The sequence below is a fragment of the Eretmochelys imbricata genome, chromosome 27 (assembly GCF_965152235.1).
Source record: "Eretmochelys imbricata isolate rEreImb1 chromosome 27, rEreImb1.hap1, whole genome shotgun sequence".
NCBI lineage: Eukaryota > Metazoa > Chordata > Testudines > Cheloniidae > Eretmochelys > Eretmochelys imbricata.
In genome coordinates, this window is record NC_135598.1 from 8,204,340 (window position 1) to 8,225,747 (window position 21,408).

Here is a 21,408-nt window from a genome sequence, read left to right on the forward strand (position 1 = left end):
TACATAATTTGCTACAGTTAATAGGAGTTGCGAAGGACCAGAATAGCAGGGTATTGAGGTACGCTAGCAGAGCAGTGTAAGGATATGGGACTTGAATAACTGAAGGTGCTTTAGATCATACAGTGGCTGGCTCTGACCAGTGATTATTTACCGCCTTTCGTGACTGCCAAGTAATAGGTGGGGAACAACAGACATACAATAGAATAGAATTCTGTGATCCCTTCCGAGCAGGCAAGTCCATGCAGTGATGAGTTTCCTGTTACTTCAGAGAATCAGTCAATGCCAGATTGAAGACTAAGATAAATAGTAAAGTTTAACAGTGGTAGGAAGACTTCATTTTGTTCTAGGTTGTCTGTTTAAATCAGGAATTGTTGCTGAGAATACGCCAATGCCAGTTTGGCTTTCCAAAAGGAAAAAGAAAACTTAGGTGCCCGTGCTGACCCTATTGAGGAGCTCTCCATAAACATCCGCAAGCTGACAAGGCCACCTCATTATCGTCCTTCAGATCCTTTCTTAAAACTCACCTCTGCTGTGAGGCCTCTTCAGTCCGGTGGTGTGCTGGTACCACTGAAACAGACGGGTTGTAAAATCCTCTCACTTTTACCTTGTTTCGCTGTTTCTCAGTTTTGTGTCCACTTGTCTCTTCTTTTGCTTGGAATGTAAGCTCTTCAGGATGGTGATCAATTTGTGTTTGTCTGTACAGTGTTAGAACAATGGAACCCTGGTCCTTGGTTGGACCTCCTGTGTGCTGCAGCACTAAAAATAGCTGCTAAGAAATAATGAAGCATGTTCTGAGATTGCTGTTTGCATAAAACAGGCGTGTGGTCACTGCTGGAGCCTACACCTCAAAGTCTGCTGTCCTGGAGGGCTCTTACCTGGCAGTAAAAATACTCACCCTTATCACTTCCATGTAGGGGCCCCATTTGAAGTTGTCTTATCACCCCCACTCTGCTCTTTTGTGCAACTCTCTACCAGCCTCCTACCTGTTGTTTAGTTCTGACTGCCTGGCTGTTGGAGATAATGCTGAGGGCGTCAGCCACAGGAAATGTGGCCTTTAGGCACCAAGCAGTTATGCTCCCCCTGCAGGATTATTCATGTGCTTAACTACACTTGTTCACAGAGAGGGTGGGGTGGTGAGTCAGGAAGAGGCTTGGCTTGCACAGAACTAGAGAACAAGTCTAGAGCACGTTCCTGTGGTGCTGGAACTCCTATCAGAAGAGCAACTTTATCTGGTGCCCCTCCTCAGGGTCCTCTTTCACTGTACACTGTAGCTGTTCTGTTCAGGCCAGGTCCCAGAGATCTGCATTACGATCTCTGCACCCTGAGGGCTGCATGGAATACCATCCTCTTTGGCTACATCTGTTTCCTTGCTTCAGAGCAAGCTGCATGAGGAGGAGATGGTGTATAAAAGTGGGCGGGAGAGTGGATCCATCACCAATCATTCCGAAGTGTCTGGGTCTGTTCTTTCATTCAAAGTCGTCCTCTCTGGCCAATGTGTGGGGCCCCAGGATGTTCCAGCTGGTGTTGACCAATGGAAAGAGTGTGGTGTGTGATCACGTGTCCTCTGGCACTGAGCAGGATGTGTGGAATGTTGCCTGATAATCCCTAGGAGGAATTCATTATACTCGCAGCGGAGGGGGAGGCTTATACGCAAGACCTAGAAATTCCTTCTGTTAGCTTCCACTTCAGGATTGGAAATGTGCTGTCTGAAAATATGAATGATGTGAAATCCTGAATCAGTGACAGTTAAGCCCCTAATGGATCTGCAGGATAGTGTTAGGATCTAAAGACAATTGTAGGGAGGAAATGGTTCTGCCCCATGTCTCTCCTGCCCTTCTAGCTAGTTCAGACACTTGGGAGTATGTCTACACTGCATCTGGAAGTAAGCCTCCCAGCCTGGGTCCACAGACTTGTTTTAGCGGGGCTTGGGCACTAGAAGTAGCTGTGTAGACATCGCTTGGACATGGGCGCTCAGGCTCTCAAGCCTGAGGGAGTGAGGAATGGGCTTTGGTGCCTGAGCTGCAATATCTGCACATCTGCATCCGATGAAGTGAGCTGTAGCCCACGAAAGCTTATGCTCAAATACATTAGTTAGTCTCTAAGGTGCCACGAGCCCTCCTGTTCTTTGGGCAAATATCTACACAGCTACTTTTAGTGCATTAGTTGCAACCCCACTAACAGGAGTCTGTCTACCTGGGCTGGGAGGCTCACTCTCAGATGCAGTGTAGACATGCTCTTAATGTGATCCCTCCTTGCCAGCAAAGGAGATGGTACATTAAGACTTCGGTGATGCATTTGCTGCAGTGAAGGGCTTTGTCCCCAGCAGGAAGCATCAGAACCTTGGTCGGCTGAGAGGAGTGATCTAAACAAAGAGATTAGCATAGGTCTGCGATCTACAAGGATATATAGGAATGAAATGTTTTGTAGCCTCTGCAGCACCCTGTGAAGCCCCAGTGGCTTGCAAACTCCCAGTGCCGAATGCAAAGAGGTGGCCTTTGCAGGGGTTACAGGATGGCTGACTCTTGGAGTGGTGCCAGCACTGGCAAGTGTCCATGGTTCCAGACTTTCACACCCAAAGAGGGCCATTACTAGTGGTGGTAGAGCAGCAAGAGATTAAAAAACAGACTAGGAAAGTATACAAACCAGCTGCATGGTGTTAAAAGACGGCCAGCACCCCTAGATACCCACAGCTGCAGTGAATGTCCATCATCCATAGCCCTAACAGAGCTATTCCACCACCCCCACCCCCGCAAGTACACAAATATGTGATTAATGCAGCCTTAAGGACTGACTGCTAGAGAATTGTTCCTGCTTTTTAGGCACTCCTCCTCCTCCTCCTGGGTTCCCAGCTGCTCCAGGGTTTCCAGTCCACTTTTTTTCTGAGCTGTAATCAGGACAACGTGATTAACTCTGCTTCCTCCCAGTCTAGGCCCCTTGGAACAACACTGCCTCTGTGCCTAGAGTGCAGAGCAGGCTGCTGTTGCTACCTCCACTCCACTCCCTTTATGTGCCATACATGGAGAGAACCCATACCATAGTCTGAATTACCTTTATCCTGGCCTAAGCAAATCAACAAAGAACAAAAATAGTCTCCATTCAAGGGCTCAGTGTGTGAGACTTTATGCCAGGATAGCAGCAGGTCTGAGTGAAATGGCAGCCTGTTGCCGTGCTCTCAGAGAGAGCCAGAAATGTCAAGGTGCAGCACACCGAAAATAAAATACGTTGGTAACAACTCTTTTTCCTCCCCTTGCTTAGTATAAAGGAGCAATTCTGGCTCATGGAACATTCCCTCCTGGACCCCCCCCCCCCCAACTTCCCACCCGCCCCCATATGTTCAGTTCATCCCTTCCCTTACTGGGAATGAATGGACAAGTTGCACAGAAGTTCAGAGAGAGAGAGAAAGCTGCTGTGAGTTTCCAGGGGAATTTCAGTGGAGATTCTGCCTCAGAGTTCATGGGCTTACAAAAACAGACTTTAGGACATTCAAGATGAGGGGCCAGATGAGCATGGGGAAAATGGGTCATCCCCTCCCAAGAGGAATTCCTTCTGATACCTTCAGATGGATTCCTCAGCCCTATTACTAGGGATCTTCAGGGTATCATGGGCTGACGGCTTTTTGTCCTGTTTGGACTGCACTTAGAAAAATGGTGTGTGCGAACACGTTTAAAATGCTAGTACACACACGGCATTTGTAGTAGCTGTAGTGGGACAACCTTCCAGCATGTGCAAAACCCAACTGCCTTATGTACACTAAGATTTTAAAGTGTTTAAAAACATGTTTAGGGCTAGATTTACAAAGGGGTTTAGGAGCCTCACAATGCAGATACATTTTGTATGTTTGGTACTTTTTCCTTAATGTAGAAGGGACCTCACAGTGATTCTGGCAGCTCACATGATCTAAAGCCTCTGAACTTCAAAGGTTTGCAGATCACTGGAGTGTGAGGGTAGTTTGCACAAGTGGTTATTGCACTACAGTGAGGCATAATGTTAAAATCTTCCTAATAGGACCTTATTTCTTGCTTTGCTTCACTCCTGGCCACTAAGGCAGTCTTTGCATGCCTATAGCTGTCTGAGAAGACCAGAAATCCTTTCGGCTTTGCACACTGGGAACTGCAGATGAGCAACTCTGGCGGAGGAGGAAAACCTTGCAAAATCCTCCTCCTCAGTCTCAATTCTGTGTTGTGGAATGTGCTGGTTTGTGAAGCCTCCTGGAATTGAAGTTCTGTGTGGAAGCCCATTGTTGTGGTCTCTGCTGGTGGTGCAGAGGTAGGGATGAGGGAAATTTACATGGCTACGTGGGAAACCTTTATCCATTGTGTCCTTTCTTTTCCCTCTGTAGGGTGCTTCCATTTCCCAGCCAGTAGTGAATCTTGGTACATCTGCTGGAAATACTCCAGAATCCCTTCCCTCCAAACCCTGTGGAGCGCTGAGACCTGTCAATGGAGTTATTAACACGTAAGATGCTTGCATGGGCTGCCTGGGGAGGGTTTATGCCTCCGGTGAGGTTGGCGGTATCCTATTATGAACTAGGCCTGGCCCACTCTAAAGTTTGTGACTGAGTTAAACCTTTTTTAGACATGGTTATAGCCTCTCATGGTTCTGATATTGCTTAAGTCGCACACCTAATCTAATTACAGATGCACTCAGAAACAATGCGTTAGACTAACTACCTAGATTAGAGGTAGGCAAACTACAGCCCACGGGCTACATCCGGCCCTCAGGACCGTCCTGCCTGGCCCCTGAGCTCCTGGCCTAGGAGGCTTGCCCTCGGCCCCTCCCCCGCTATTCCCCCTCCTCCATAGTGATGCCACTGTGCAGGCAGCTGGGCTGCGAGCTCCTGCCACTCTGAGTGGCATGGTAAGGGGGCGGCGGCACACAGGGCGGGGGGTTGGATGGGGATCTTGGGGGGCAGTCGGGGCGGTTAGGGACAGGGGGGTCCCAGGAGGGGACAGTCAGGGGACAAGGAGAAGGGGGGGTTGGATGGGGTTGGAGGTTCTGAGGGGGACAGTCGGGGGGTGGGAAGTGGGAGGGGGCAGATGAGGGTGGAGGCCAGGCTGTTTGGGGAGGCACAGCCTTCCCTACCCAGCCCTCCATACAGTTTCGCACCCCGCTGTGGTCCTCGGGCCAAAAAGTTTGCCCACCCCTGACCTAGATGGAATTGGTCCGTAGTGTAGTTAGGCATAACACTATTCTCAGAAAAATAATCTTTCCCTCCCTTGATCTATACAACAAGTATGATGTAAAACACAATCCTGGCAAAACTGTTTAACAGGTTTTTTTGAATACCATTGCGACTTATGTGGTTTGAGCAATCGCATACCAAGGTCTTAATTAAACTTCAAATACATCCTACATTAGAGCTGCAGTACTCACAAGTGCTTGCAGTTGTTCATAGGTGTTTCCAGCACTATTGCCTTTGTTCTTATATCGGTACGCTGTGGATAGAAGGTGCTCAGTGCAATTGATTATCCCTGTACAGTAACAAAATGCCTTGATATGCCTGCAGTTAGCTCGGTCATCAAAGCTCTACATTTGAGAGCAGTGTATTTCACTTATAAATCTTAAGCATTATATTCTAATGAGGAGAAAACTGTTCTGGCCAGTGGATGGGGTGTTGTGTTGGAATGAAGATAAGTGCACACAGTGTACTGCAGGGGTGCTATGTGTGAACATGGTATTCTGTATGCCTCTAAAACAGGAAGGCTAATGTCAACATTGCACCATTTCAGTCACGCTGGTGAAGATTGCAGTGGTACAATTCTGTAATGGAGACCAGATTTGGGGTTCATGTCTAGATTCTCAGCATCAGTTCCAATGAATTTGTTTCTCAACCTGGTGCCCAGTGGCATTTAGGCCCATTACAGATAATCTGCCAGTATTTCAAGAGATTCAGGACTAGAATTTCAGGGGATCCTGCATGCCAGGATTGAGGAACACATTGCTACAGCAGTAGGGTTGGATAGAAAAGGACTTTTTGAGGATTGAAATATCATGGTGGAATTGTGTGTAATTCTCACCATTGATTTTAGTTAGTACTCTTTGCTCTGCACTTTCCTAACACTTTTTTTTTTCTTTTCTTTTTTTTCCAGTTTGGAAGGTGATAGGAAGAAAAGAAAAGGGAACAATGTCAAACAATTAAAATATAGGGCTGTCGATTAATCACAGTTTACTCACGCAATTAACTCAAAAGAATTAACTGATTAATCGCAGTTTTGAAATTTTATTAAATATTTTGGATGTTTTTCTACATTTTCATATATATTCTGTGTTGTAATTGAAATCAAAGAGTATATTATTTTTGATGACAAATATTTACACTGTAAAAATGATAAACAAAAAAGTGTTATTCAGTTCACCTTACAAATGTAGATTTTTGTTTGTTACATAACTGCACTCAAAAACTAAACAACGTAAAACTTCAGAGCCTGGAAGTCCACTCAGTCCTCCTACTTGTTCAGCCCTCTTCTTATTTACAAAGTGAGAACAAGCATTTGCATGGCACTTTTGTAGCCAGCATTGCAAGGTATTGACGTGCCAGATATGCTAGACATTTGTATGCCTGTTCGTGCTTTAGCCACCATTCCAGAAGACAGGTTTCCATGCTGATGACGTTCATTAAAAAAAGTATGTGTTAATTAAACGTGTGACTGAACTCCTTGGGGGAGAATTGTATGTCCCCTGCTATGTTTTACCTGCATTCTGCCATATATTTCATGTTATAGTAGTCTCAGATGATGACCCAGCACGTTGTTCATTTTGAGAGCACTTTCACTGCAAATTTCACAAAACGCAAAGAAGGTACCAATGTGAGATTTCTAAAGATAGCTACAGCACTCGACCCAAGCTTTAAGAATCTGAAGTGCCTTCCAAAATCTGAGAGGGAGGAGGTGTGGAGCATGCTTTCAGAAGTCTTAAAAGAGCAACACTCCAGTGCGGAAATTACAGAACCCAAACCACCAAAAAAGAAAATCAACCTTCTGCTGGTGGCATCTGATTCGGATAATGAAAATGAACATGCATCCGTTCGCACTGCTTTGGATTGTTACCGAGCAGAACCCGTCATCAGCACGGATGCATGTTCCCCGGAATGGTGGTTGAAGTATGAAGAGACACATGAATCTTTAGCACATCTGGCATGTAAATATCTTGTGGCACCCACTACAACAGTGCCAGGCTAAAGCCAGTTCTCACTTTCAGGTGACATTGTAAACAAGAAGTGAGCAGCATTATCTCCTGTAAAAAATTGTAACCAAACTCGTTTGAGCGATTGGCTGAACAAAAAGTAGGACTGAGTGGACTTGCAGGCTCTAAAATTTTACATTGTTTGTTTTTATTTTGTTTTTTATACATAATTCTACATTTGTACATTCAACTTCCACGATAGAGATTGCACTACAGTACTTGTATTAGGTGAATTGAAATATACTATTTATTTTGTGTGTTTTTACGGTGCAAATACTTGTAATCAAAAATAAATATAAAGTGAGCACTGTACACTTTGTATTCTGTGTTGTAATTGAAATCAATATATTTGAAAATGTAGAAAACATCTGAAAACATTTAAATAAATGGTATTCTATTATTATTTAACAGTGTGATTAATTTTTTTAATTGCTTGAGAGCACTCTTAAAATACTTTAGTTTTGCCACTTGAAGTGGAGGTCAGAATTGTAGGCCTGGTTAGGATCTTTGAGTGGCATCTATTCACTGCACAGTTCAAATGAATAAAAATGTGTAATATTCTAAATCTCTTCCGCTCTTGGACAGTCTTCAGTCTGGCTTGGCAGAACATGCTCAGGGAGATGGCACAGATGTTGAAGAGCTGTTGCATAAAAAGCAGCGACTGAACATGGTCTCTTCTTCTGATGGAACCTGTGTAGCAGCTCGCACCCGCCCAGTACTAAGCTGCAAGAAGCGACGGCTCGTTCGACCTAGCAACATCATACCCCTCTCCAAAAAGGTCAGTGTGTACTGGTGTTGTCTTGCTCATCTTTATTTGATGTGTGTGTGACCCGAGAGAGAACTGAAGTCTTGACGCAGTAGTTAGTGGTGTACTTCCACCGCTGTGAAAGCAAAGGTGAAATAGTCCCTTATCCCCCGATGTATGAGTATTTGCTGCTTTTATGGGGGTTGATCTAAGACATTTAAAAAAACAAACAATTTTAACAGAAGACATTGAGGCTGTAGGCTGTTGTAGATGCTATAGGGAAACCACGTAACCTTTCCGTTAATTTATTGTGATAATTGCAACTCTTGTGTCAGGGAAGAGGAGATAACTACTTGGGCAGGAGTCTTATCATGAGCACCTTTTATTAAACGTTAGCTGAAACTTTAAAAAGCCAGAGGCAGATACCCAACATGGAAAATTTCAATCCAAACTATTAGAAGTTTGGTAAAGTTATAAGCAATTTAAAATGTAATGAGTCAGGCAATCTTAACTATAAGCATTGTTACCTGCTTTCTTAAAAGTTGTGCCATGTGTCCAACACTCTGTCTTCCATATATATAATATTTCACATGGGCTGCTGGGCTGACTGTTGACTACTGTTACCTTCAGCCCTGAAACATATGAATGTCTTATATTCCTGTATTGTTTCTTTTTTCATACTCTCTTCCGTATGGTCTTGCCTTCCCTCGCCCTGTTCCTCCTCCAGTGCTCCTGTTTCTGCTGCTGACCACAGCAGTGAAAGGAGCTGTTGCTCCCTGATGAGCTGATGTGGGGAAAGCAAGGCTTCGCTCTTCAGTCTCTCTTGTAGCTGACCCAAACTCTGGAGAGAGCTATGTCTAGCCCTCCCCTGGAGGGAAGATGGCTAGGATGTAGGACTGGAGAAGAATGGGAAGCGAAGTCCATTTCTGTATGGAGAGGATATCATAGCTAACTTTTTTTAAATGATGTAGTCTTCTGGGTAAGCAAAATGGAAAGGCATCTTGTAAAGCAATATCACCATCTACGTGTTCCTGTGGTCATAGTAAACCATTCCGACTGGAGTATAAAGGGTTGTATTAACAGTGAAGGTATGGGAATCTCTCTCTGGGGGTTCAGTCTTGCCAGAAGTTTAGTTGGACTCTGTGCTGCTCTGCTGATTAAAGACAGGACAAACCATTCTCACTGCTGCTAAGTAAAAAGGATTTCAAGCCAAACTGCATTGTCATACGGTTACAAGTCTAGTGAGCTACGGGGGAGCGGAAGTCTCAGGGTGCTAGAATTTAGAGAACTAGCTCATTTAGGTGCTATTTCCATGAGCAAAAAGGGCATGTTTCAGTTGTTAGTGCAATCAGATTAGTTTAACACAAGTGTAAATGGAGATTAGTCATCCAGTTGTATTTCTAGAGGGTTCTGCAAAGATCTGTTCTTGGCCCCGTGCTATTCAATACCTTTATCAATGGTTTGGAAGAAAATAATAAAATCATTGCTGGTAAAACTTGCAGATGGCTGAAATTGAAGTGGTAAATGCTGATAGGGACACGAGGTATACAGAGTAATCTGGTTCACTTGGGGAGGTGGGTTCATTTTAATTACATGTTTTAATACAGCCATATGCAAGGAGACACCTTTCAGAACAAAGAATGTAGGTCATGCTTACAAGATGGGAGACTTTGATCTGATATGCAGTGACATTGAAAGGAACTTAAGGGTCATGGTGGGTAACCAGTTGAATGGGAGCTGCTAGTGCAGCGCTGTAGCGAAGAGAGTTAGTTCGCCCATTGAACACATGTATGTGTTGAATATCAAGTAGAAGTGAGCAAGGGGTGTTACATCTGGGTACAGCATTAGTGAGATCGCTGTACGAGTACTGTTTGGTGCTGGGGTCCATATTTGAAAAGTGATGCTGAAAAATTGGAAAGGGTTTAGGAATGAGCTACAAGAATGATTCAAAGTTGGGAAAACATGCCTTTATAGTAAGAGATTTAAAAAACGGAATCTCTTTAGCCTATTGAAGAGAAGGTTCAGAGATGACTTGATCACTGCCCATAGGTATCTGTGGGAAGGAGATTTCTGATTAGTATATGTGGCTCCTTAATCTAGCAGAAAAAAGCATAACAAGGTCATGATTGTCTAGCTTCAGCTTCCGATCTGAGATCAGAAACAAAGTGTATATTCTTAAGAGGGGTTAACCAACAATTGGAACAATACCTAGGGAGATGGTGGATTCTCCATTACTTGAACTCTGAGTCAAGACAGTGTATCTTTCTAAAATGTCTGATGTAACTCACAGAAGTTATAGGCTTGATTTAGACCTTTCAGGGTGAGAGGTTCTGTGGCCTGTGTCATGCAGGAGGTCAAACTAGGTGATCATAGTGGTTCCTTCTGGCATTATAATCTGTACATCTGTGAATTGAAATGCCCAGCTTAATTGAGCTAACATGATTGAAAACATCCCTTTTCTTTGTCAAGACTTACCTGTAAGTGTCAACTTGGCACAGCCATTTCTCACGCTGGCCTTGTCTAGGCTAAAAAGAAAGGTGTTTTTCCCCCTATAGAGTTAGCTGAATTGAGCTATCTTAAGTTGACTGAAAACCTCCTTAAACTGTCTAGTGATGTCAGATATGTTTAGCCAATTTTAGCTGATTGAGCTATTGCTAAAAGTGTTAAACTGTATTTTATATTGGTGTTCAGTAGAATTTTTGGTTGTGAAAGCTTGATTTAGGGTTGGGGGATGTGCCTTTTTTCCTAGTCTAGGCAAGGCCAGTGGCTCTTATTTGATGTAAAAAGGATGTAGCCTCCAGGATTTTTCAGCAAATTGCCTAAGAGTTGCATGTGGAATGAGTGGGTGTAGACAGATCAGCCTCTTTGAGTTAAGTATTGAATTTCTTTTTCTTTTTCCCCTTGGGGTCTAGGTTCATCGTAACAGCATGGTGCGATGTAGCTGTGATGTGAACCCGTTGTGTGCCATCTGTGGGACTCGAAGCTCCATATCTCCGGAAATCCAGTATGAAGCCCCTTTGCTGGAGCGCCTCTCCCAGCTGGACTCATGTATTCACCCTGTTCTATCATTCCCAGATGGTAAGCACAGCCACTTAATGAAACGCACAGTGAAGTTGAGAGGTATAGGGAGAGAAATACCAAAGGATGTAAAACGAATAATACTTCGGGTAACTTTGGTGCTACCATAATCCAGCCACTTGTGAACGTGCCCACTCTGCTCTGCTGCAGAACTTTAGATATTCATCACTTTCCATAGGAAGTGGGAATGTGCTAGGTATGTCCACGTGCTTGGAACGAAGTATGTGCAGCTGTTAGTGGCTTATGGGGGATGGCACTCCCCAGAGTGGAAAGGTGAAAGGAAAGCAGTATACCTTGAATCCACACTGTGGTGAACATTCACGTGTATACTCAGTCCTTGTGAGAACATTGCCCTGAAGCCTGGCTTTGTGAGAATAGAGAGCAAAGCAAGTAAAGTTTTGATAATTGGGAGCCTTGCATCAGAGTTTGAGGGTTATACTGACAATATTTTATAAACCAGTTGGAGGATGTAGTTGAGTTCGACCATTTATATCAAAAGAAGAGACTGTCTTAGTTAGAAGAAGAGTCTCTTCTGTCTATGCCAGCAGCAAATCATCTGTGATACGATTTGAATTTGAGGTTAGTGTACAGCTGGGTAATAAGAGCTTGCGACCGAAGCCTTTTTATGTATTTATGGGTGATAAGCGAAGAGTAACTTAAGTTTCATGCTTCAGGGTGTAAACATGAAGGAATTTCTTTCCTCCATCTACTCTATTGCACAGTAGGCCAGATACTTGAGAAGAAGGTGAAAAAACTATTATGCATCAGTCATCTGCCGCAGGTAGACACCAACAGTCTGATGCAGTACAGTAAATCCCGTATTTATAGGGTTGACCTAAACCATTTAACATTTTTAAACATGACTTGTCCTGTCTAAACTAGGTGCAAAGTCTTGTTTAAAACTATGTTTACTAACACATTTAAAACATGAGTATTTATCGTAATTTAGATTGCTCTCAGTGCGCAGATACATGTGACCTCCTTTGATTATCCCAGAGGCTGGCTTTTTAATCCTCTCAAAACCTGAAAGAAGGTGGGCTGCTGGGGGCAGAGAAATCTGGTTAAATATTCTTTGTGTCTGCATCACAGTTTCCCAGCTGAGAAAGAGGTTTCAAGGTCACAGAATTAAGACGAGTGCCATCAGCCAGAGTAGTTGTTTGTTCGTTCTCTCTCTCTGTCTGTCAAATTTTCACTGTGTTCACCATCAAAAATACGATATAGCCCTCCTGAATTGGCTGTATAGATACGGTACATTTGTATACATGAGAGAGAACTTTTTGTCAACATCTTGACTTGAACTGGCTGTCTCTTTCAAGCTCTCATTTTGAGTCCAACTCCCTTTGGCATCTTTAACATCTTGGCACCTGGAGCTGGGCTTCTCTAGCATAGTGTGCTGAGGCCTGCACTGCCAGGTACCTCGGGAGGAGGAGGAGGATCGCGTTTACACTTTTGGTAAGCAGGCATATATGTGGTGGGTTTTAACCCATTGAAGTGCTGCTTCATAGGTGCTTTGTCCTTTCAGTTTCTCTGGTTCGTTGGATTTCAGTCTGGGGATTTTCAGATGATGTAATAACCTTGGTAACAAGGATGTTAACTTGGGTTTAAAAATGCACAGTGTGATCGCCATCTGCTGGTCCCCAAGAGACCTGCAGCACTGAGTTCAGTGAAAGAGAAAATGCGTAGAATAGAGTTGCAATACGATTGCAGTGCAGCCCTGTTAAATCAAATACTCGCTGTAGGAGCAGACCAATTTTTAAAAATTGAAGTAAATTTCCAAGCCTTGGAATAAATTGTGGAATCATCTGGAGGAGAGAGAGACAAGTGAAGAGAGTACATGTTGTGTCCATGAAGGCAAATCCGTGTAGTAAATCCACAATACAGCTTCTTGGCTACCTGTTTAAGACTACTTTTATTCCTTGTGGTTTTGCATGGGGCATGCCTGTGCTAACACATTTATGCCCGGTGTCAGTTATGGCAGGACAGCTGCCATCACGTCATCATTTCCCTGGCTTCTTAGCAAATAGGCTAAACCAGAAGCCTTAACTGTCGGGTTATTTGAACACCACTCTAGCAGCTTTTCCCTGGAACCCAAGCTCCTGCTATTAATAGCAAACTCCAGCCCACACCCTGCTGCCAGTTGGCTCTGTCCTGCTGTCCAGCCAACCCATGCATCGTGTGTGTTTGCCCCCGCCCTCGGGTCAGATTGGCAGCCTCTGCTTGGGCTACCATGCCAACTCATTGGGGATGATGGGAATCCTAATGGGGGTTCAAGCAGAGGCCTCCAAGATTCAGGCCCTGCATGAAATCTCCTCTCTCCCAATTAGACACTGAAATAATTAATCTGTGGAATATGGAGATTTCAAATAGCTGGTCAATCCTGTGGGGGCTAGGAAGGGGGCTCAGCTCTGATCTTAGCTGCTTCATCAAAGGCATTATGAAAATGCTGTGTCCCCTTGAGATCTGAGGAAGGGATGTTGGCCCTTCCTGCTCTCCTGTCAGTATTGCAGTGGCGCCTCTCTGGGCCTCAGTATTTGAACTGTCACTTGTGGTGATGGGGTTAGTCCCTGAGGCAGTGAGGTACCTAGCAGTTGTTGTTTCCCTTTTGGTTGAAGCAAGGTGCAGGTGTTCTGCCACTGATACAGGAAGATCCCAGGTGGATGGGACGCCGACAGTGTGTGTCAGGGAGTACCTAGTGGCCTGGGATGTACGCTTCTTTCCTCGCGGATAACACCGAGTTGCTGCCTCCTAGACATCTCTCTTTTGTTCAGGCTGAGGCTTTTCCTGCTGCGCTGTGAGAGATGAAAGAAACCCTGATAACTGGTGTCCCAGAGGCACGAAACAGACATGTCATGAAGGATGTTCTGCAACCATGTGTCATAGTTTTTGGCAACCAAATCAAAGTTTGAGGCCGTAAGCAACCATTGATAAGGGGAAGTTGGGTCACCTGGGATCCCAAAGCCAGAGCCTGGTGGTGACTTTCTGCTAGCTGGGGAGGGGCAGCTGTGATCTCCTAATAAGCCTAACTTGTCTGTGCAAGTAAATGCTGTATAACTTCATCAGTGTTTCCCTCAGTGGTGGCTTCTGTTAATTCAGGCAGTGTCTCCTGAGACGCTACGGTGGTGACTTCCATGGGAGGAGAAGGTTGTGAGAAGAGCAGCCTGGAGTATGTGTTGGGTTGGGCCAATGGACTTATGCCAGGACTGTGTGTGTGCATAGTTGTGAGGCAGGTGTTTTATGTTGAGACTGCATGTGTATAGGCATGGATGCACGGGGGTGCGTGTGTCCACATCCAGGGGTGGAGCAGAAAGAATATGCTGGAAATGGGGTGAGAGTGTACCTGCGCATTTGTGTCCCCATGGGCTTGTGGAACCACAATAGATGGATAAGTAATTATTGCCTCCATTTCAGAGATGGGGAAGGGGCTAATATCAGTGGTTTACCAGAATATAATCTGGATGAGAGAGAGAGCTGTGCCACAAGCCACGTAAGAAATTGCTGCTTGTCATTGGGGCAGCATTTAGGGATGGATACCATGTGTTGATGACTTATGCCCACCTTTTGCCAGACTGATGTGCCTGGGCTATGTCCTGCTGGATCCTCACAGCTGCTCTGGGCTTCTTAGGTTGCAGCAGCGGCCTGCACTACCTTCCCTCAATTAGGACTGACCAGGAGCAGGTGACTTTTCCTCAAATGCAGAGGTCATGGTGGTCATCCAGGACTTTGCACCTCCAACATAGATGAGTGCAAAGAGTTTTGCTTTGCACTGTCCTTGAAATCCAGCTGGTGCACAGCGTAGCACCTGCTGTCTGAATTAGGCAGCTGCTCCACGCAACTCATGCCTATGCTGAAGACGTTGCTGTGTATAGTGTCTCGGCAGATGAGCTATCCCATTGTAAAGCTCTCCCTGGAGAACAGCATCGGGGTACTTTTAACCTCAGAGCCCCTCTCTTTAGAAGGTGTTCTCTCTGTTAATTTACAACATTGATAGACCATCTGGATAGCACATAAAACGGATCCATTTTATTTAGCATTTAGCCAGTTGACTTGTTTTGGGTCTGGTTTTTTTCCTGTGTTCAACTGTTAGGGTTAGGAGAGCCATGGTAGCCCTCATTGTTGGTGGCTTATAGAATTAAAGCGGCTGGCTACTCTGGTGACAATCAATAAACTAAATGACTTTCCCAAGTGGGTTCCTTTTTAGGCCTTTGTCCTTGAAAAGGATGTGTCCCTTCTTATGTCTTGACCCTGAACTGAGGATGTAAGTCACATCTTCCCCTTCCTGCCCTTCCCAGTGTACATTTTGGTCTGCTGCTGCTGCTGTGTTGCAACTTCTTGGCTGGAAGAGGGCAATGGGCAGGTGAGAGTGAATGCGGAAAGGCACTGGACCCCTGTCCCGGTGGGATAGGCAGGTGCCTGGTCCTCTCCTTGTCTTGGACAGAAGAATGTGCTTCACTCTCAAAGAGATTGAGACTGAAGATACTGGCTCCCAAAATCACAACCTCCCCTTGAGCATGAGGATGGAGTCAACAGCCTGGAATCATAATTCAGAATAGATGTATTGTGGTCTCTCCTGGGTAGTAGCACACTGCATTTTGAATTCTAGCATGACTTGGTTGTTGCGTTGTACCTATCTGCAGATGTGCCGACGAGCCTGCACTTCCAGAATATGCTGAAATCCCAGTGGCAGAGCAAGCCCTATGAGAAAATCAAACCTCCCAAAAAGCTCTCACTCAAGCATAGAGCCTCCATGTCTGCCAGTAGCCTGTCTGACCCTGCTCGCAAGGACCGCCACAAACTGGTCAACTCCTTCTTCACTGCAGCCAGTAAGTATCCACTTTTTTCCTCAAACTAGTACAGGAGTGTCTGTAAACTCCCAACTAATCCTGCTAATGTCCTGAATCTCCTAAATGAGTGCAGTGAAGAAGAAATGTGTGTATGATCGCCCTCTTCAGGGCGCGCTGTAGACTGGGCTTGTGGCAATTATATTGCAAAACCTAAAATGGAGCTGAGGTGTGTGCAGGTGTGAACCAAATTGGGTCAGAGTGTCATAGGTGCTGTTCCCTGCGCAGGTTAGTGTTTTCCTGGCATAGGCAGTAATAAAGGGATTCGCTGCTTTACCTGCATCTGCCCCAGTCCCTGCTGGTGCTGGAGCCCTGACCCATCCGGATCTCCAGTGTTGGCTGTATCTCCTGTGCTAACAGAAAGAGAGGGGAAAGCAGACATTTCACAGCTCTTTTTCTGTTCCCCTCCTCAGAGTGCTCACATCACAAAATCCAACCAAACAAGGCACACAGGCAGCCCTTAGACGATCTAATGGCTGTGCCCAAGGCCAAGAGAGTGCCAGAGCGCTCACTTATCCTGCCTCCTGCACATGACAAAAAGCAGTTGTGGGACTACTCACCTGAGAGAAGCGAAGGTAGGCTCCCACAGCCAGGTCTCACAGGGGGGAGCTTGGGCTTTGCTGCATTCCCATCCTCTTTCCCCTTGGTGAAGGGGAGTGTGCTGCTTCTGGGAATAAAGGAGCTGCTGTCACTACTGCAGCTATCCCCTGTGTGCTCTAACAGCTTATTCCCCCAGGGCCTGTAAAGCTGGCAGCTGCAGTCGGAGGAAGCTTCTACTTCATGCACAGTGGTCCTCGATGGTTACTTTTAAGCATGTGGTGTAACCTTTTTTGCTAATGTCATTGTCCATTTGTCTTCTTCTCCTGTAGTGTTAAAGCATCACGCAGATGTCGGAGGCCCAAGTTACCTATCAGCGACTGCGGCCTCTATGCCCCACAGCCCCATAGTGCGGCAGCTGTCCACATCTTCTGACAGTTCTGCTCCTGCCAGCACAAGTTCACAGGGCGCCTCTAGCATGTCTGTAAGTATCTGATCAGGGCATGGTCATGCATCTGGAGGGGTTGCTGAGCTGCTATCCTGCTCTGGAGATTGCTTGGCTCTCAGCAATCCAGGTTTCCCTCTACTCTGGATAGAAAGAACAGTTCAAGTATTAGTGTCTGAATTTACTCAGTGGTTCGGTTCCCAGTGCTGGGGCTGAGAGTCAGCCATAGATTAATAGTATTGCTGACCACTAGTGAATTCTGGGATTCTAAAAGCAAACTGTAATCTTAATAAGATTCTCAGATTGACCCTGGTTGGTTGACCCTTCTCCACTGGTGGAGTAATTAGATTTTTTCAATATTCTCAATGCTACCTTCTGCCAAATAATTTTAATTGTCTTCCATAGGTTGAGCTTCAGCTTTAGTGCAAGTCCCAGTCTTTGCCAATCTTTGAGAGAGCATGGGGATGGCCATGATTAAATCTGATGGGAAGGAGGCACATAGTTGGGTGTCAGTATGCTGATGCCAGCAAAATACTTCCACTTATGATGCTCTTTCATCTGTAGATCTCAAACTGATTTACAAAGATGGGCCAGCATTATTTCCATTTTTTACAGGTAGGGAGACTTAAGCGGAGAGATGAAGAGACTTGAACTGCTTCACACAGTGAATCACTAGCAGAGTCAGGAATCACGGGTTTCATAGAATATCAGGGTTGGAAGGGACCTCAGGAGGTCATCTAGTCCAACCCCCTGCTCAAAGCAGAACCAATCCCCAATTAAATCATCCCAGCCAGAGCTTTGTCAAGCCTGACCTTAAAAACTTCTAAGGAAGGAGATTCTACCACCTCCCTAGGTAACGCATTCCAGTGTTTCACCACCCTCCTAGTGAAAGTTTTTCCTAATATCCAACCTAAACCTCCCCCACTGCAACTTGAGACCATTACTCCTTGTCCTGTCCTCTTCTACCACTGAGAATAGTCTAGAACCATCCTCTCTGGAACCACCTCTCAGGTAGTTGAAAGCAGCTATCAAATCCCCCCTCATTCTTCTCTTCCGCAGACTAAACAATCCCAGTTCCCTCAGCCTCTCCTCATAATTCATGTGTTCCAGACCCCTAATCATTTTTGTTGCCCTTCGCTGGACTCTCTCCAATTTATCCACATCCTTCCTGTAGTGTGGGGTCCAAAACTGGACACAGTACTCCAGATGAGGCTTCACCAATGTCGAATAGAGGGGGACGATCACGTCCCTCGATCTGCTCGCTATGCCCCTACTTATACATCCCAAAATGCCATTGGCCTTCTTGGCAACAAGGGCACACTGCTGACTCATATCCAGCTTCTCGTCCACTGTCACCGCTAGGTCCTTTTCTGCAGAACTGCTGCCTAGCCATTCGTTCCCTAGTCTGTAGCTGTGCATTGGGTTCTTCCGTCCTAAGCGCAGGACCCTGCACTTATCCTTATTGAACCTCATCAGATTTCTTTTGGCCCAATCCTCCAATTTGTCTAGGTCCCTCTGTATCCTATCCCTGCCCTCCAGCGTATCTACCACTCCTCCCAGTTTAGTATCATCCGCAAATTTGCTGAGAGTGCAATCCACACCATCCTCCAGATCATTTATGAAGACATTGAACAAAACCGGCCCCAGGACCAACCCCTGGGGCACTCCACTTGACACCGGCTGCCAACTAGACATGGAGCCATTGATCACTACCCGTTGAGCCCGACAATCTAGCCAACTTTCTACCCACCTTATAGTGCATTCATCCAGCCCATACTTCTTTAACTTGCTGACAAGAATACTGTGGGAGACCGTGTCAAAAGCTTTGCTAAAGTCAAGAAACAATACATCCACTGCTTTCCCTTCATCCACAGAACCAGTAATCTCATCATAGAAGGCGATTAGATTAGTTAGGCATGACCTTCCCTTGGTGAATCCATGCTGACTGTTCCTGATCACTTTCCTCTCATGTAAGTGCTTCAGGATTGATTCTTTGAGGACCTGCTCCATGATTTTTCCAGGGACTGAGGTGAAGCTGACTGGCCTGTAGTTCCCAGGATCCTCCTTCTTCCCTTTTTTAAAGATTGGCACTACATTAACCTTTTTCCAGTCATCCGGGACTTCCCCCGTTCGCCACGAGTTTTCAAAGATAATGGCCAATGGCTCTGCAATCACATCCGCCAATTCCTTTAGCACTCTCGGGTGCAACTCGTCCGGCCCCATGGACTTGTGCACGTCCAGCTTTTCTAAATAGTCCCTAACCACCCCTTTTTCCACAGAGGGCTGGCCATCTATTCCCCATGTTGTGATGCCCAGTGCAGCAGTCTGGGAGCTGACCTTGTTAGTGAAGACAGAGGCAAAAAAAGCATTTCCTCTTTCCTTGTGCCCAGTCAGATAGACCACAACAGCCCCTGTAGCCCATATCTCCTTGTGATCTTCAGTTTTGCAAAAATATTGAAGAGGAAGCAGGATATGGTCCTTTGGGGATTTCACATCAGAGAGGAACCTTCACCCAGCACTAAGTGCTGGAATAGCTTGACTGGAAAGATTAGAACCATGTGATTCCAGCCATTCCCAGATCCTGACATCCTATTGACCTCATGATGAACAGTATTGAATTCTGCTGAACTGTTAAGCAACATCAGCAAGGACAGCTGGCCTCTGTCCATTTCTGTAATTAGCATCTTTGGTGCCATGATCCAGTCTGAAGCATGACTGGAAATGGGCCACGGAACTTGAGAATGAGGTGTTGGAATTGGCCTTTCCTTCACTGCTTCAGTTTATTGTGCCCAGACATGGAATGTTCTAGAACAGATGATAGTTAGCAAAACATTTAGCATCTATGGTTATCCTTATAATCAGAGACCTGAACAGAGTTTGTTTGACCCAGCTTGTATGATTGGTGCCAGCAGCTTGCCTCTCCAAGTGAGGCAGTAAAAATCACCTCCTACATAAAGGTTCCAAGCATTTGTCACAAACTTGCACTAGCTAGGACATGTAGCGGTCTCAGATTGAATGGACTGCTTGTAGCACTGCTGGGACAGAACTAGTTGCTATGGGTTTATAAAGCATCCTACCAGCCAGAATAGTGTGGGTGGTTAGAATGTTGTAGGTGCTTTGGAGTTGGAGAAGAAAGATGTTTTTTGTTTTTTTTTTAATTTTTTACAACTGTGTCCTAGTGGCGTAGAAACTCCTCGTGTTACCTGTGATTGGATTCCTTGCTCACCTCAGCCGTTGACATTGCCAGTCTCTTCTCTCCATTTGTCACAGATTGTTGATTAAAGCCAAGTTGACCTGTGGGGAGTTTGTAGAGAAGGCATGCTTTGGTAATTACTATGAGGAGAATACCTGTCTACTAGGAAGTGGACAAAGGCCCAGCCATTTATTTCACTGTGGACTAACTCAAGTCTTTCTCATTGATAGTCAAAGTGGAATAGTAAGTTTTATGATACCTCCTGCAATAAAAAGGTATTCTATAAATAAATTCCAGGGCAAGGAATCCATAGACAATCAAGCAGTCTGTCTGAAGCATTATGTTCAATTTACCTGCCTTTCCCTTTGGCACATCAAACCATTGCCATCTGCCCTTGGGTTTACCCCCTGCCATCTCTGGCAGCTGGGATAAAGTCATGGCCAAAGAAACATCTATGCCTCCAAAAATAATTTAGGGGTGTGCTAGCAGCAGGGGGCACCCATTAACTTCTGTGATACGATTCTGTGAAGGCTACTTATTTTTCACTGAGGCCATCCCTTGCCCTCGTCAGATCCTGGGCTGCACTTGAGGAATGGGAAAGCTTTTTGACGGGTAGCTTGCCTAATCTGAACGTTCCTAATGCTGGCTGCTGCTGGCTTTTGGTCTCTTTCAGAGTTGTACTTAATTCTTTATTTGTTCCCTGGGACTACGTCAGTGCTTGATGAGCTGACATGTCTGAAAATTCTGGGCGTTTTCTTTTAATTGTACCATGAACTAACCTAACAAAGTGTGGGAAAGACCTGCAAGTTTCAGAACAAGTGGTGAATTTATGTCCGTTTAGACCGCTGATCCTCCCCCCCAGTCCTTAGAATTACTATGAATCTTACAAATAATCCTTAGACTTGCTAGGAATCTTGTCCTCAAAAGCTGTAGGGTTCAGATGTACTACTTAGAGTCTGCCTGTTAGTTCGAGTATATTCTGAATGTTTCCATCAGAAATAGAAATCTCTCCATTTTGTCTACAAATATCCAAAGTGTAAAACTTTTTACCTTTTAAACTTAAAATTCCAAAGGGGCAGGAGAGATCCAGGGGATAAATGTGACTTTTAGTCCGGTCAGTTAACCTAAATTTGCATATGCTCTCTGATTGGTCAGCATTGCTTCACACCTCAGTACTGATCTCTGAGGAGGTAAACAATAGAAACCTCCAGATGTTTGTCACATGACTGTTTTAAACAAATCCGGAGACAATTTTTTCATGTAGGTAGCAGTACTGTTGAGCTGCCCTCTATGATTCTGTGAGGCTCATTAATCCCTAATGCTTGTGCTTTTGCAGCACATTTTATCTAAGCACCTCAAAACATATTACCCAACTTTTCTTATTTTGTTG

The 21,408-nt window shown here is 45.1% G+C and overlaps 1 protein-coding gene across 4 annotated transcripts in view; it reads left to right on the forward strand.

Moving 5' to 3' along the window:
* KANSL1 (KAT8 regulatory NSL complex subunit 1) overlaps positions 1-21,408 on the forward strand; it is a 171,260-nt gene that overhangs the window by 137,902 nt on the left and 11,950 nt on the right. For 3 of the 4 annotated variants that reach the window (XM_077806584.1, XM_077806585.1, XM_077806583.1), the window contains exons 5-10: positions 4,340-4,455; positions 7,768-7,960; positions 10,840-11,005; positions 15,640-15,825; positions 16,257-16,418; positions 16,713-16,864. In XM_077806584.1, coding sequence (XP_077662710.1) covers positions 4,340-4,455; positions 7,768-7,960; positions 10,840-11,005; positions 15,640-15,825; positions 16,257-16,418; positions 16,713-16,864 — 975 coding nt within the window. The remainder of the gene's footprint in view (positions 1-4,339; positions 4,456-7,767; positions 7,961-10,839; positions 11,006-15,639; positions 15,826-16,256; positions 16,419-16,712; positions 16,865-21,408) is intronic. The other variant, XM_077806586.1, reaches the window with a different exon arrangement.